The sequence below is a fragment of the Triticum urartu genome, chromosome 1A, assembly GCF_056163025.1.
Source record: "Triticum urartu cultivar PI428250 chromosome 1A, HENAU_Tu73, whole genome shotgun sequence".
Lineage (NCBI taxonomy): Eukaryota > Viridiplantae > Streptophyta > Magnoliopsida > Poales > Poaceae > Triticum > Triticum urartu.
The window spans coordinates 6,906,838-6,924,307 of NC_141873.1; the positions used below are offsets into that span (position 1 = coordinate 6,906,838).

The 17,470-nt window shown below is 47.2% G+C and overlaps 1 protein-coding gene and 1 pseudogene across 3 annotated transcripts; both read right to left on the reverse strand.

Annotated features, from left to right (window-relative positions):
* Window positions 1–55: 55 nt before the first annotated feature.
* On the reverse strand, window positions 56–4,939 carry LOC125542884 (uncharacterized). Of its 2 annotated transcripts, XM_087543512.1 has the most exons (3): window positions 3,339–4,939; window positions 1,629–3,266; window positions 56–1,536 (listed from the first exon to the last, which is right to left on the reverse strand). In XM_087543512.1, the coding sequence occupies exons 1-3, from the start codon at window positions 4,639–4,641 to the stop codon at window positions 1,166–1,168; spliced, it is 3,312 nt and encodes a 1,103-aa protein (XP_087399638.1). In that variant the 5' UTR covers window positions 4,642–4,939; the 3' UTR covers window positions 56–1,165. The 2 variants fall into 2 exon arrangements, with proteins under 2 accessions (XP_087399638.1, XP_087399636.1); XM_087543510.1 differs by having other exon boundaries at window positions 1,629–4,923.
* A 6,774-nt stretch (window positions 4,940–11,713) lies between these two features.
* LOC125541358 (protein neprosin-like) lies at window positions 11,714–16,291 on the reverse strand (annotated as a pseudogene). The gene is made up of 6 exons (XR_015615945.1): window positions 16,118–16,291; window positions 15,777–15,860; window positions 14,753–14,914; window positions 14,619–14,672; window positions 14,320–14,466; window positions 11,714–13,576 (listed from the first exon to the last, which is right to left on the reverse strand). The product of XR_015615945.1 is annotated as a protein neprosin-like (transcript).
* Between the last annotated feature and the right edge of the window lie 1,179 nt (window positions 16,292–17,470).

Sequence of the window (17,470 nt, forward strand, 5' to 3'; positions counted from 1 at the left end):
CTGCTGAGTTGAATTGGCATCTGCTTTCTGATAATGAAATTATGGGACGTTGCTAGCTCTCGTGTTGTCTGTCACGGCTTCTCCTATCATCTCATCTCATCCTTTGTTAATTTTGTATAGCATCAAGAAAAAAAAGGTTGTATCATTGTTCCATGAAAATCTCGTTACAAGTGCTTGAAATTAAGTGTAGTAGTAAATTATCTATTGCTCCATCCTAAGGACAAGGATTACATATGCTCCATCCTAAGGACAAGGACTACATATGCGTGCCCTACAATCCTCCGTAAGCTCTTTTTACCTAGTACTCATACTGTTGTACTTTTCTTGTTTTATGCACCCATATCCGCGTGTTCACATTCATTTGTTCCATTTACGCATCGAACACTTGATCATTGTGATTGTTCCTGCTTGGTACAAGGTATTTTACTTTGATACCCAGAGAACAATAAAGCGGGATGACATGATAACGTGTCAGTTTTGGATTCCATTTTTTCACCTCCAGGTTCATGGGAGCAATAATAAGGAAAAGGACTACATACTTCTGCCCTAGGACCCTCTGTAAGTCCTCTTACTTAGTATATTGTGCTACTTCTCTTTTTTACACCTACTCTCCAATGTGCTTACATTCATTTCTTCCTGTTTATGCATTGTGATTGTTCCTGCTTGGTCCAAATAAAGCAGGACTACATTTGTTCCATTTGTTCCAATCTTTAGGTTATGGGAGCAATAGTAGTAGATGAAAAGAGACAAATATTAGGACACATTTTAAGTACCCTGCAGACAACAGCCGAAAGAAAGTGTCACATGTGGATACTATGTCTACAGTACACAGTCTTTAACAAATATAAGCACCCGCAAACCAAATTTTATTTATGCATTGTAAAAATCAGCAAGCGAACACACAGAGAAATATCAAGAACACAGGACAAGACACACATTTTTACGTGGGAAACCCTTGCAGGAAAAACCACGGGCACACAACGATGATCGTTGGTGTATCAGGAGAGTCTACAAATACATAGACTTACAATGAGTCTTCTACTCATCCTGTGTGGCATGGCATGTCATATGGAGGTATATATAGGTGGCGTATGAGTGACGTATAAGTAAAAAAAACAATCAGAAATCTGAAACGGCCTCTGCTTCCGTAGACCCTGGTTTCTCACTAGGATTGAGACCTTATGTCAACATGCATCCCTCGTTGTAATGTAAGTGCGCTGAAAGGCATGGTAGTTGAACTAGAAGATGGCTGGATGAGTGTTTGGTATGCCTCCTGCATGGTTGGCCTTGCTTGGGGAGAAGATTCCAGACAAGATAAGGCCAGCTTGATGAGCAGAGCTAAGCTATTCTCTTCAGTTGATATTGGTGTTGTTGGCCGTTGGTCCAGAATATCTTTCACCATTATTGCTTGTTCGCCGTTAGAAAGACTACCATCTAATAAATCCCTTGGATGCTTGCCCATCACTAGCTCTAACACAACCACCCCAAAGCTATAAACATCACATTTCTCTGTCGCAACAGATGTGTATGATAGTTCTGCACAGAAGCGTCGATAATATTAGAATTAGGAATAAATGGATAGAGACGAATGCTTCTGACGTGAGAAGGAAGGTTATGCTAGTACATACCAGGAGCGATGTAGCCATACGTTCCTGCTAGTGCACTCCAGTTTGATGAATCGGGCTTAAGAATCCTTGCCGTGCCGAAATCCGAGACAAAAGCCTTAAAGGATGTATCAAGTAAAATGTTGTTGCTTGTGATATCTCGATGGATTATAGGTGGACTGCATTCGTGGTGCAAATAAGATATTGCTTGAGCCACATCCGTTGCAAGAGCAATTCTCTTGTGCCAATCTAGTTCCTTTGCTAGTTCCTCATTTTCCAATGTCCTGTGGAGGCTTCCCTGCCGAATGTAGTCGTAGACAAGAAATTTATATGCTGGATGGGAGCAGAATCCATACATTTTGACAATACTTCGTTGTCGGATCTGTGTTAAGATTTCCATTTCACTACGAAATCTTCTTTCATCATCCAACTCTTCGGTCTGATGAAGCTTCTTCACAGCAACCAGCTGCCCATCTTGGAGTTGTGCCTTGTAGACTTTGCCGTATCCTCCTGTTCCAATGATGTACTTATCATCAAAGTCTTCTGTTGCCCTTACAATATCATCAAATGCTAATCTTCCATCAAAATTCCAAACAGAGAATAGGTCCCTTGCTTCAGCGGTAACACTTTCTTGTGGATTTCTCTTCTTACGAGTAAGTACTATTATGACAACAATTGCAGCAACAATGATGAAACCCATCACAAGAACAATTGGGAAAAGCAAACCAAGTATCTTCCCCTTTTTCTGAGCAGCTACTGGGGTTGAATAACAAGGTGGCAGGCCAGAGAGGTTGCCACACAGACCTTTATTGGGAAGAAACCAACTTGTTGAAGCATTTTGGAGTAGCCGTGCTGTTGGGACTGGTCCTTCCAAGTCATTGTAGGATAAATCAAGCATTGAAAGGCTCACCATGCTTGCAAAGGAGGATGGAATGCTGCCACTGAACTGATTATGTGATAAATTCATAAATTCTAGCATCTGCAAGTTCCCAAGTTGCTGCGGTAACACACCACTGAGGTTATTTTTGCTCACATCTAACTTGATCTGCAGGCCTGCTAAATTTCCAATCTCACTGGGCAAACTCCCATTGAAGTTGTTGTTGTTGATCTTCAAGGACTGTATTCTTATGCAGGCCCCTAGTTCCTCAGGTATTGATCCACTTAACATGTTCCCAGATATATCAAGGTATCCTAGACTGCTCAGCTTTTCTATCTGTGTAGGTATGGGCCCGGATAATTGGTTGAATGATAAGTTTAGTATATATAGATGAGTTAAACTGCAGATTTCTGGTGGAATCTCACCACTGAGATGATTAGAGTCAAGTCTTAGTTTTTCTAGGTTGGACAATTTAGAAAGGATTGTAGGTATGGGACCCGTGATCATATTTTGTGCTAGATGTAGTGCCACTAATTGAGTAGATGCACCTAGATTGGATGATATCAGCCCAGAGAGTCTATTCGATGCCAAATTCATCACTGTGAGTTGTGGATAAACACCAAAATGCTGAGATATATCTCCTGTCAGTTGGTTTGACTCAAGGTCAATTTCAACTAAACTTGAACATGTCTTTAAACTACTTGGAATGGGGCCATTGAACATATTATACGCGACATTGAGAGTTTGAAGTCCGGCACCTGAACATATATTTGCGGGTAAAGGTCCTGAAAGTGAGTTGTTAGCTAGCTCAAGCACAACAATGTTTATGAGATATCCAAATTCTTGAGGAAGATCACCTGATAAATTGTTATTGAAGATTCGCATTTCTTGGATGTTGTGCAACTTCCCAAAAGTTTTAGGTATTGATCCTGATATTTGGTTCTCATTCAAGTATAAATATGCGAGGTTCATCAGATTGCCAATTTCTTCAGGGATGAAGCCGGTTATCTGATTTCCATAGAGGGATAGTGCTACTAGCTTGGTAATATTTCCTAGGCTGCCAGGAATAGGGCCAGATATTTGGTTGTCGAACAACTCTAAATTTTGAAGATTCAGCAAGTGGCCCAATTCTGAAGGTATTGGGCCTGTAATTTTATTTGTACTGAGAAAAATTGCATTGAGCATGGTGAGGTTGCCTAGTTCTGGGGGTATTGAACCTGATATTTGATTTTTGAGGAGAACAAGTAGGTCTAGCATCTTAAGATTTCCTATTTCTGGGGGTATTGGACCTGTGATTTGATTTTCACGGAGATAAAATTGGTTCATCTTAGTGAGATTGGTTATGGAGATTGGAATTGGACCTGACAAATCATTTGAATGAAGTGCAAGACCATGCAAATGGACTAGCCTGCCTAGTTCTTGGGGTATAGGCCCTGAAAGTTGATTACCAAACAGGTACAAAGCATTTAGTTGAGTTAGATTTCCAAGGGTTTTTGGTGTCATGCCGGTTATGTTGCTGTTGCTTAGCTGCAGACCTTGTAGGTTGACAAGTCTTCCAATCTCCTGAGGAATGGGACCTGATACCATGGTTTGGTGAATGGCAAGAATATTTAACATTGTTAGGTTGCCCAGAGATGCAGGAATATGTCCTGCGAGTCTATTAAATGAGAGCTCAAGCACCCTTAGACTTTGCAGGCCACCAATCTCATAAGGAATCTTCCCTGTGAGCTGGTTGTAAGTAAGGTTAAGTATCGTAAGTGCTGACAGGGAACCGATACTAACGGGTAGTGTACCATGTAGACTGTTGTTACGAAGGTCAATATATGCGAGGAATGGAAGAGCCGAGAAGTTGAGCTCACCAAGCTGGCCATGGATGCCAGCATCTGGTAGGGAGACGTTGGTCACCACCCAGGGCATGTGGCGGCCATGGCGAACAGCCGTGCACATGATGCCCGTCCAGTTGCATGGGCTGGTGTTTTCCTGCCAAGAGCTCATCTGCAGCGGTGGGTTTGCAAGTGTAGCCTTCCAGTGGAGGAGGGCCTTGTGTTGAGACCTCAGTGAGGTCCCTCCATGGTGCGCCGCGTGTGCTTCTTGAAAGAGAAGAAGGTACGGCACGAGCAGTAGGCAGAGGTACAACAATGTTGTTGAGGAAAATGGCATGTTGTGTATTGGTTGGAGGATGTGATTCCGTGGACATCATTGATGAGTATTTAAGGAATGTGCCGTCAATTGTTACGGGGTCCTCAGTCAGTCAACACGCAACAGTTGAGTGGAAGCTGCTGCTGGATGATATTCTTCAGTATCTGTCACCATCTATGCCCCATTTTTCCTTTGGCAGCTACTGCTGGACTGCCTGTTTTTCTTTTTCAGAGTCACCATCTCTTACTCTATTTTCTTTCTTCATGCTTGTGGAAAGATGACATAGTAGTTACTCCTTGAAAGGGAATGAAAGCAGGGATAGAAGGGGTACCCACGGCTTACGCCTACTCATATCTTTCCGAACTCTTCTCCAACTACAACTTGCACTGGATGGAGTTTTGAGTAAACATTGCGGCAGAGTTTTTATCTGATGGCAGCTCCTCTGATTGGTTTGATAGTAATTCTTGTTTGTTTGATGATGTAAATTGTAACTGCTTCAATTATGTCTTAAGCTATTCTCTTAAATGTTTCCCTCCTTGCTTTTCAGATGGTACACAGAACAAAAGATTAGCTCAAGTGGTGGGGCGGCAATGCAACTATCCTTGGGAAAAATCCATGCTGAATTTCTATCGACTTTATATTAGTAATAGAGGTTTCAGCGTTGGATTTGGGGTTAATACAAATCCTGGACACCAAGTACTGTTGGAAGCCCTGTGTCCGAGGGAACATGAGGCACTGGCTGCAACTTGTTGAATTCAAAGTGATAGTCCTGCAACTTGTTGAATTCAAGTGGTTGGCTGAAGAAACGTTCAACTTGTGGAATACAAGTGGGGAATACAGCCAAGAAATTTTTTTGGCCAACTGTTATGACCGGTTTACAATACAACCGGAGGAGGCCCGCTGGGCAGTAGATTAAGGGCTTAGCCCACAAGTTATCTTAGGCTAGTCGTTTTCAGGTTATAAATATTAGATTGTAAGATACCTTTTGGAATTAAGCAATAAAGATAGTTCTATCCTATTGCCCGGCTCCAGAGGAACCGGAAACCCTAGCCGCACCTTGCCCTAGCCGCGCCGCCCTCTTCTTCCTCGCGACGGCGCCCACGCGCCGGAGCCGCCGCCCTCGCCCCCAACCCTCGCTGTTCTGCCCGTATAACCTACGGAGTAGAGCCGGTAGGAACCCTAGCCCTACCAATTTGGTATCACGTAACCGGGTTTCGACCATGTCTCCGCCAATTCCACCGCCACCACCACCGCTGCCCGCCAACTCCTCCACCACCGCCGCCTCTGCGCCGGGCGTCACGGCCTAGCTCTCGGCGGGCACCACGGCGTCGCTCTCAGCGCCGGCCCTAACGGCACCCGGCACCACGCTGGGCCAAGGGCAGCCACCGGCCCCCGTCCAACACTCGCCGCCGCCGTCACCTCCCCCGCAGCCGCAACAGTTCACGCCGGAGGCCATGGCGGGCGTCCTCAACGACCTCGTCACCGCGGTTCAAGGGATCCGCCTCTACCTGGCAGGTCCGTACGGGCCGCCCCCACCACTCCATCCAGCCATGGCCGCGGGTCAGCAGGCGCTTCCGTGGTACTCGGCACCGGGGGCCATCACCGGAGGCTACCCGGCGCTTCCCGCCCCAGCGGCCGCACCGCCGCCTTGGCCGCAGTGGCCGCCGCAGATCGCGCCGGCAGCCCCGCCACTCGTCGCCACCACGGGGCCGCAGTGGCCCACCTGGACCGCGCCGGCCGCGCCGTCCTCCGTCGCGCCCTACCTTCCAGCAGCCTCGGAGCAGGGTCCTCCACCGGCCCCGCCCAGCCCTAACCTGGGCAGGTCTTCGCCGAGCGGGCTCCCAATACAGGAGGTCTGCTTTCCGCCGTCCCCATCGCCACTCCCCGGCTGGCTCAACGGGCAGCCATCGGCCTACCCGGAGGCCCGTTCACCGTCTGGTTTTTCGCTGCAGCCCGCGGTGTCGGGCGCAGCTGGAAACTACGCCGGGCCTTCCACCATGGCCTGTGCGCCATCATCCGCCCTCCGCACCGCCGAGGCAGTGGGCCAGGGCGCGCCACACCAGCAGCCGCCCCGGTTCGCCAGGATCGACTTCGCCACGTACGACGGCTCCGACGCCCCGCTTAACTGGCTCAACCAGTGCGACCAGTTCTTTCGCGGCCAGCGCACGCCCGCGTCGGAACGGACCTGGCTGGCATCCTACCATCTCCGCGGGGCCGCCCAGACATGGTACTACGCCCTCGAACAGGACGAGGGCGGCATGCCCCCGTGGGATCATTTTCGAGAGCTGTGCCTTCTTCGTTTTGGGCCACCGGTACGCGGGAGCCGCTTGGCCGAGTTGGGCCGTCTGCCGTTCACCTCCACGGTGCAGGACTTCACCTCCACGGGCGTAACTTTTCATCGGCGGTCTCCCCGACCACATCCACGTGGACGTCGAGATGAAGGGGCCCCAAGACCTTCAGACGGCCATGTACTATGCCCGGGCGTTCGAGCAGTGTGCCCAGGTCGTGACGCGTCCATCTGCGCCACGTGGGGGCCGATAGCTTCCCCGGCCGTCTCCGGCGGCACCAGCGTCCCCTGCAGCCGTTCCGGCAGCCGCCCCGGCACCGACGCGGCCATTCAGGCGCCTCACCCAGGAGGAATAGTTGGAATGCCGGCGACTGGGCTTGTGCTTCAACTGTGATGTGCCCTATGCACCAGGTCATGTCTGTCCCCGCCTCTTCTACTTGGAGACGACAGACGAGTCTGAGGAGGAGCCACTGGAGGATGGCCTCGGCGCCCCAGCCCTTGCGGAGCCCGCAGCGGCACCCGCGCCCGCCCCGGCCACCGCCCTTGTGGTGTCCCTACACGCGCTGGCCGGCATCCGTGATGAACGGACGATGCTCTTACCGGTCATGATCCAGGGTGAGCACCTGGTGGCCCTAGTGGACACAGGGTCCACACATAACTTCCTGCCGGAGACCACCATGCGGCGCCTGGCATTACAGCCGACCGGCGGTGAACAGTTGCGAGTCACCGTCGCTAATGGTGACCGTCTCCGCTGCCACGGGCTCGCCCGCGACGTGCCCATCACTATTGGCGACGAGCAATTCGCCATCACCTGCGCCGGCATCGACTTGGGCTGCTTCGACTTCATCCTCGGCGTCGACTTCTTGCGCACTCTTGGTCCTATTCTCTGGGATTTCGACGCGCTGACGATGACCTTCTGGCGGTTAGGCCGCCGCATTCGGTGGGCCGGCATTGGGGGTGCCGCACCCACCCCTCCACTCTAGCTCGCCGCGACCACGGCCACGGCCGAGCACCCACTATTGGAGAGCCTCCTACAGCAGCACGACGACATCTTCACCGAGCCACAGGGGCTGCCGCCCGCCCGCGCGTACGATCATCGTATACATCTTCTGCCAGGCTCTGCACCGGTGGCGGTACGGCCTTACCGCTATCCGCAGTTGCAGAAGGATGAGTTGGAGCGGCAGTGTGCACTCATGCTCGCGGCCGGCATCATCCGGCTATCCACTTCGCCGTTTACCGCACCGGTGCTTCTCGTCCGCAAGTCAGACGGCACATGGCGTTTCTGCATCGACTACCGTGCCCTTAATGCTGTCACACTCAAGGATAAGTTCCCTATTCCGGTGGTTGACGAGCTCTTCGATGAGCTCCACGGGGCGCGCTTCTTCACCAAACTCGACCTCCGGTCGGGGTACCACCAGGTGCGCATGCACCCTGATGACATTGCCAAGACGGTGTTTCGGACTCATCACGGCCACTTCGAGTTCTTAGTGATGCCCTTTGGCCTCACCAACGCCCCGGCAACTTTCCAGGCTCTGATGAACGACGTCCTCCGACCCTACTTACGCCGGTTTGTGCTCGTTTTCTTTGATGATATTCTGATCTACAGTGCATCTTGGGCAGAGCACCTACAGCACGTCGCCATCGTCTTCAACGAGCTTCGGGCGCACCATCTCCATCTTAAGCGTTCGAAGTGCTCGTTCGGGACGCCTTCGGTGGCCTACTTGGGCCATGTCATCTCGGCCAACGGGGTCGCTATGGACGCCGACAAGGTGGCCGCTGTCGCTGCCTGGCCGACGCACCAGTCCCCGCGGGCTCTTCGCGGGTTTCTCGGCCTTGCGGGCTACTACCGGAAGTTCATCCGGGAGTTTGGTGTCATCGCTTCTCCACTCACGCGGTTGTTGCACCGTGACGCGTTCGCCTGGGATGCGGAGGCGACGACAACCTTCGAGGCCCTCAAGGGGGCCTTCATGACGGGGCCCGTTCTTCAGATGCCGGACTTCGACCGGCCGTTCATTGTGGACTGTGACGCCTCAGGTGTGGGGTTCGACGCTGTGCTTCATCAGGGCGACGGGCCTCTTGCTTTCTTCAGCCGGCCCTTCGCCCCGCGCCATCTCAAGCTCGCGGCGTACAAGCGGGAGCTCATTGGCTTGGTGCAGGCGGTGCGCCATTAGCGGCCCTATCTGTGGGGCCGGTCTTTTCAGATTCGCACGGACCACTGCAGCCTCAAGTTCTTGCTGGATCAGAGGCTCTCCACCGTGCCCCAGCATCAGTGGATTAGCAAGCTCTTCGGCTCCGATTTCTCCGTCGAGTATCGCCCGGGTCGTCTTAACACCATGGCTGATGCCTTATCCCGCCGTGATGCCGACCTCGACTCCGTCACCGGCGACTCCGAGGGGTAGGCACTCTGCATCCGCTCAGGGCCAACTTTCGGCCTCTTCGACGACATTCGCCGGGCCACCACGAACGCCGCTGATGCGGTTCTCCTGCAGCAGTAGCTGGCGGCCGGCGACCTGGAGGAGCCATGGCGCCTCTCCGACGGCCTGCTGGTCCATGGGCGCCGTGTCTTCGTTCCCGCTCATGATGATCTCCGTCACCAGGTCTTGCTGCTAGCCCACTCGGCTGGCCATGAGGGTGTGCAGAAAACCCTCCATCGTCTCTGTGCTGACTTCTACATTCCTGGTGATCGTGCCCTCGTTCGCGATTGGGTGCGCTCTTGTGCGACGTGTCAGCGCAACAAGACGGAGACGCTACGGCCAGCTGGTCTTCTTCAACCCCTGGATGTGCCTTCTCAGGTTTGGGCCGATATCTCCATGGACTTCATCGAGGGGCTTCCCAAGGTGGGAGGCAAGTCGATCATTCTCACGGTGGTCGACCGCTTTTCTAAATATGCTCACTTCATCGCGCTGGGGCATCCTTACACCGCCGCGTCCGTGGCTCGTGCCTTCTTCGACGGTATTGTCCGTCTACACGGATTTCCTGCTTCGATCGTCAGTGATCGCGACACGGTGTTCACAGGCCATGTCTGGCGCGATCTCTTCAGGATTGGGGGCGTTAAGCTCCGCTTCAGCACGGCCTTCCACCCCCAGACGGACGGCCAATCAGAGGTGGTTAACAAGGTGATCGCCATGTATTTATGCAGTGTTACAGGTGATCGGCCTCGTGCTTGGGTGGATTGGCTCGCATGGGTGGAGTACTGCTACAACACCTCCTACCACTCTGCCCTGCGTGCGACACCATTTGAGGTGGTCTACGGGCGGCCACCTCCGCCGATCTTGCCGATGGACCCGGCTACGGCGAGGACGGAGGCCGCGGGCGACCTTATTCGCACCCGTGACGAGATGCTTGCGGAGGTCCGTCAGCGTCTCCTTCAGGCTCAGCAGCTGGCGCAACATTACTACAACAACCACCATCGCGAGGCGGAGTTCGCGGTGGGTGATTGGGTGTGGCTGCGTCTTCTTCACCGCTCTACGCAGTCACTCGACCCGCGCGCGAAGCGCAAGCTCGGGCCTCGCTACGCGGGACCCTTCGCCATCTTGGAGCGCATTGGGCAGGTGGCCTATCGTCTTCAGCTGCCGGCCGGCGCTCGCATCCACGATGTGTTTCATGTGGGGCTGCTCAAGCCTTTTCATGGAGAGCCACCGGCGGCTCCACCAGCGCTTCCCCCGACCGTCAATGGACGTCTTCTTCCGGAGCCAGAGAAGGTGTTGAAGGCGCAACTTCGTCGCGGGGTATGGTTCATCTTGATCCAGTGGGCGGGTCTTCCTGTGGAGGAAGCTACTTGGGAGCCACGTGAGGATTTCCGCCAACACTATCCAGACTTTCAGCTCGAGGACGAGCTGTTTGTGCAGGCGGGGAGAGATGTTATGAACGGTTTACAATACAACCGGAGGAGGCCTGCTGGGCAGTAGATTAAGGGCTTGGCCCACAAGTTATCTTAGGCTAGTCGTTTTCAGGTTATAAATATTAGATTGTAAGATACCTTCTGCCCATATAACCTACGGAGTAGAGCCGGTAGGAACCCTAGCCCTACCACCAACACTGACCGAAGAAAAGTTCCAAGCTCAAGTGGATTGATTTGGTAATATTCTACTTCTTCTAGCACTTTCTGTACGTCTTCCCATGTATTAGTTGAAAGCCCAGCACTTTGTAGATACGAGTAATCAGAAAGTGTGCGGATGATTATTATTGCTCCCATACTTTGGTAGATCCAAGTGGCGCCTGTGCTTATGTGTACGTGAAGATTAGACTGGTTGCATCTTAAACATAGTCTCTAAGGTAGACTCATACTACCTTTGCTGTTTGGCACAATTTCTGCATTATTCTGTACGTCACCCCGTGCATGGTATTCTCTTGCCTTAGCTCCTGGTTGCAAGAACTTGTTTTTTTAGCATGTCTGGTTCCACTAGCTGAGGTGAATTTTGATGATTATTTTGGCTGAATCAGTATCTACTTTTCTTATAAAGAATTTATGGGGCGTTGCTAGCTCTCCTGTTTTCTTCAGCTGGGCCTTTTCACATGATCTTAAGTTTGTAATAGGCAAAAAGAAAAAAGAAGGCTGTATGTTTGTTCCATGTCAATCTCGCCAACCAATGCTTGAAACTAAGTAAGACACAAGGTACCGTAGTAGTAAATTATTTGTTGTTCCATGTCAATCATCTTTCTTATGAGCACAAGACGAATTTCCAATGTTTGCTTGCCTGTGTAACCGTCGACCAAACTTCTACTGTAAGTCTGTAACAAAAGTCTCTGATTATTCAGACTATTATGTTAGCTGATAAATTTATTGTACAAATCTTCAGGGGCAGGCCACGACAAGTATCAACCTTTGAGACGCATCTTCCTGCTCACCTGCTGCCAAATGATATACTGACGCCTGTGTAGATAGATCGTTGTGCCCAGCTGATATTTCTTATGTGCAGCAGTGCCGGATCTGATCATCAGAGTTTGTGAGATGCTGCGCACAGCATCACGACCATCATGGGTGAATCCTATGGTGTGCCCAAAATAATTATGGTGGACAATCAAGCCAAAAGAGAATGTTTGGTGAAGCCGACCACAATTTTTTTTAGAGAAAAAAGGACGCACCGCCCGCTTTCATTATACTGTATTAACGAAGTATGAAGTGCTCGGATGCTAAGCACATGCACATGTATCAGAAGTAAGGTTCATGTTTCCAAGAGAAATTTTAAAACGCACCACATGAGGCTAGTAGCACAAGCAGGCAGATCACCTCAGAAGGAGTGCTTGCAGGTTCCGAGTCAGCTCAGGATGTATCTTTGCATGCTTCCAGTTGAATGATCTCCATCACATCTCCAGCACTGACGGGAAGACTTGGAGCTCTTTTCCGCCTGATCAAGCATGAGTCCATGCTATATGTATATATGGAGCAACTCTCCAGTTGATGGACAAAACAATCCAGCAGTTCTAATTGCATATCCAAAATTGGTTTCCATCACATAAAAAGATCCAGTTCATGCCAGTCCTGCCCTAACCCTGAAAACATATATTATTTTCTGTTCCGCCCCAAGGACAAGGACTACATATTCCTGGATATATAATGCTCATATGGACAAGGACTTCATTTTTGTAATATTGCTTGCCTGTCGACCAAAGCTGTCGTGTAGCAAAGGTCTCTGAACTCGACGATTGTTCAGATTATTGTGTTAGGTTCTACATTTTCTGCTACAAGTCATCACGAGAAACAAAAGCAAAAGCATGCATCGTGCCCGTCTGCGGCTTGGGGTGTGTGCTCGATCAGCCCCCGTCATCATCACCATCATCATCCTCGCCGTCATCTCCTGCATGCCCAGAGACGAGAAATTCGCCGTCATCATCATCGTCAACTCGGCTGCTTGCGCAGGAAGAAGTGTGCTCCACTTTCTCTATGCACCAACCTTGCACTGCACACAGTGAGTCTATCTGAGACAAGCTTCAGACTTTCAGTGGATGGAGGGTTTGGCCACAGCAGCAAGTGCACACACAAAATAAACATTCCACATTGGTTGGTAGTGTTCTACCTAGGTTTCCTGCCCCATATTTGGGCCCATAGAGGTCCGATCGTATGGTGTTTGCTGCTTTGAGGCTTCATTGATTTGTCTTACTATTGTCACCTAGCTCCTGTCAGAAGTGCACGTGATGGGAATGGCTTAAGTGTGCGGTGAAAACCAACAATTTAATAAACTAGGACAATGGTGATAATCAACATCAAGACCTATAACCCTTCTTATATTCGTGAAATGAAACAAGGGACAGTCTTTTTTATTTATTGAACGCAAATGGCAATACAACTTTTTTTTATCAACCAACACAACCACCTGGTCCACCATAGTTGAACATATAACCCTTCTTATATTCGTGAAATAAATTATTTGCTCTATAACAATCTGGCCTATCAACTAACTTGACCATGGGAATGCCAAAGAGGTCGGAAGAATGGCCATTTGGATTGTAATTCTGAATGTGCTTGAAGTACGCAGATCTCTTATCGTCATAATCGGGGAAGTGGCCGCTACCCATTGGAGGACCATGTGCATTCTTCAAGTAATTCACGAATCCAGTCAAGGCTTGTATACGTTGTGTTCCGGGGCAAAGCTTATTTGGAAAATGTCCCAAGAATGATGGTTTTTGTAAATCATGACGGTACACCACCCAATCTCCGGAATTTGGATCCTGTAGTCAACAAGGGATTGATGACATCAATGAACAATAAATTTCATGTACAAGAAGAGTAGAAAACATGTTGTTATTTGCAAGAATCTTGGGTGGCGTACAATTTCCTAGATTCCAATGTTCCATATTTTCTTAATAAAATACAAAGCATGGTACTTAATAACCATGTGAATTTATGCCTAACTAATTTTGACATTAATAAAATATATCTTTGTTAATTTTAATCCTCTATTCTTAAATAGTTGCAACCCACTACCTATTTTTCCTATTCAAGCAGCCATGCCACGTCAACAAGTCATACATGTTAGTTATAAGTTTACTTTTCTTTCTATGTGTGCATCCATACCACATCAACAAGTCATGCATGTTTCCCGTAAGTTATATTTTTCATATGTGCTTGTTTTTTCTATCCATGCAGTCTTGCCACGCCAGTAAGTCATGCATGTTCATCATAAATTACTGTTTTTGCATTTATTTTTTGTTGTCATGAATGGATTATATGTTGGGCACTCTGAGGATACCTATGCAGTTCATATTTCACATTTTGTTAGAAAAATGGAATTCTGTTAACTACAATCCAACTTCTTCTCTTTTGTAGTTGCTCTTATAGCATCTATTTACGTGATTCATTCGATGAGGTTGCTGCAGGAACGCGCATGTATCATCTACTTATTGTAGAAATAGTAGCATATTTGTGAATTTGTATAGATATAGTAATCTCTAGAATGGGACAAATGGTGCACCTTGTTGAGGCTAAGCCTAACGTAGTGGTCTTGTTCGCCATAAATTGATGGAGGAGCCACGGCTTGTCCAGGCACCAGATTAGCTCGACTTGCAGGAACAAATCCTGGGCACTGCAAGTTGTAGCACCCCTTCGATTTCAAGTCCTTCTGAGCAACAAAAAAAGGAGACATGTATTATTTTGGATGTAAAGAGACTTTTACTTAGTCCAATAGTGCCTCTAACTCCTATGAAATACCAGAAAACTATATGGGGACCACAATAATATATAACTTGTTAAAATGACATTGATTATACTTACGGTCCAATATGTAAAGAAGCGAATATCTCTGTTATGGTACAAAGAGGGGGAAATCTGCAAGCAGAAGCAAATTATGAAATAGTTGTTTATTCAAAAGCATTTTGACTTTACCATAATGGGTGATATGTTTGTACATGAAATCCAACTTGAATTAAGTTGTAGTTTCCTCCATCTTGACAATAGATCTGCAAGGATGCTCCAGATTCTTGAGAAGTTCCTTGATTTGGTAAAGCCCATATACTCATGTCAGCTCAAAGGCCGTAGAATTGTCCTGGCTCTGTGTGCCACATTGCATACTAGTGATAGAAGATTATAGCTCAAATTAGTAAATAACCAGAAAAATCTATAGAGAACGACATAATAAACAAGTGAGGGTGTGCGTTCTTGGCCTTGGTATGAGGTTCACCTACCAGACTTTTACAATGGGGAATTTTTCATGCTATCTTGGAGTTAGTCTAGATTAGTTTTCATTGGCCTTGTTGAGTATATCATACTGGATTTAGCTTCCTCCATGGGGTGTGGTATCAATCCAACGCAGTTAGACCTTTTGTGGTGATGCATGCAATGCTTTAGTCCATGTGCATTTTCGATGGTCTTACTTACGTGTTTGGGCTCACAACATCTTCTCTCCTTGTGGCATGGTTGAAACAAGATTTGATTTTCTCTCTAATAGGTGTGAAGTGTATTGCCAATAAAGTTGGTATGTCAGCATAAGTCTCCAATAGAGTATGTCTTGAATGCCTCTCCGAATCTGTTGTTCACAGTATTTTGGTAGCATGTTTTGTATGTAATGATCATAGCTTTCGCGGTATATAGGGGATCAAGATAAGTTCATTTAGGTGTATGCCTTTTATCTGGTCTTTATGTACCACCTTGTCTCTTGGACCATTGGCCATAATTTAGATTGACTAGCAATGATTTAGATACATCACGAATGAATTAGATTTCTACTGTTTTTTCTCTATGGTTTAAATATGTGATGCTTATATTGGAAATACCTTGACTTTGCCTTTTATATTTGTCACATGTCACTCTGGCATATACATTGTGACGTTTTTTGTGATCAATACCCAACAAGAAATTAACAAAATATCCCAAATCTAACACATGAAAAAGTAAAGAGAGATATATACAGAGAATGGGGTTGAGTGTGTGTACATGAGAAACAATGCCGCTTCCTTCATTCATGATATCAGCTCTCCAAGGAAAACGGAAAGGTTTAGGTCTTAAAAGAGTGGTGTTCTGTAGAGGGAAATAATAGTTCATGACTAGTTAGCATATATAATTGATGTACATAGTCTTTGAAAGATAAGTATTTGTTTCACATATGTGTCCTAAATTTTAGTTGGGCATATAAGTAACATAAAGTAGTTATGAATATTAACACCAATAGTAATTATCAAGATTAAGTGGTCAAGTAGACACAACAATGGGATAATACATAAAGCAATTGATAAAAAGTTGTATATATCAAAATCTAAAAGTAAACTATTGGTTACCTTCTCATTTGTCTGGAGATTGACATCTACGTCTATCGATTCAACAAAGGTGAGGTGGAAAGTTATACACAAAAAGCATAGTAAGACCGATATGACAACATAATCACCTCCCATTTGTATAGGTAATTGTGTTATTTTCATGAAATAGTAACTATGTGATTCTTGACGTACTTGTATCTTCTTCATAGAACACAACTTATATAGAATTGAGCCAGGTTCTTTTTTTAGAAGGCTTTAGATTGCATTGTACTGATGATGCACTGAACATTTAATGGGTAGTCATCCGGTGAACTAATCTTTCTACAGTTGGGTATAAATCAATTGTTTAATTAATGTTCATTAAATATGGACTTGGTTTACATCCAATTAATGATTGCTTGATGGCCTATCTTTTATATGAATACAGATCAATTTATGCATCAATAATAATTACCAATGGACTTGATTTACATCCAAGGAAAGGATGTATGAGGACATATACAATGGTCTTATCTTAGAAGTGCTACTTAGGATAATTGCAGAGGTGGAGGAGAGAGAAACCATAAGAAAAAACTTGCCTTCTCTTCATTAAGAGATGATCTCTTAGCAAAAATTCTCTCACCACATAATTAGGAATATCTTGTTACTAGAGATCAGACGGAGAGTAATACATTGTACATCATTTTCTGTTGTCTTCTCTAGATTACATAGGGGACATAAGATAAGGCAATCTTATCAACCATTGTACATGCCCTCATTATCTATATTTTCTTATACTAGAGATCGTCAGTATTCCAATACCTAGTTCAATCTCGTTACCGGCAAGTCTCTTTACTCATTCTGTAATACACCATCCCGCAACTAACTCATTTAGTTGCAATGCTTGCAAGGCTTAAGTGATGTGCATTACCGAGAGGGCCCAGAGATACCTCTCCGACAATCGGAGTGACAAAACCTAATCTCGAAATACGCCAACCCAACATGTACCTTTGGAGACACTTGTAGTACTCCTTTATAATCACCCAGTTACGTTGTGACGTTTGGTAGTACCCAAAGTGTTCCACTGGTAAACGGGAGTTGCATAATCTCATAGTTATAGGAACATGTATAAGTCATGAAGAAAGTAATAGCAACATACTAAACGATCGGGTGCTAAGCTAATGGAATGGGTCATGTCAATCAGTTCATTCTCTTAATGATGTGATCCCGTTAATCAAATAGCAACTCATTGTTCATGGTTAGGAAACATAACCATCTTTGATTAACGAGCTAGTCAAGTAGAGGCATACTAGTGACACTTTGTTTGTCTATGTATTCACACATGTATTATGTTTCCGGTTAATACAATTCTAGCATGAATAATAAACATTTATC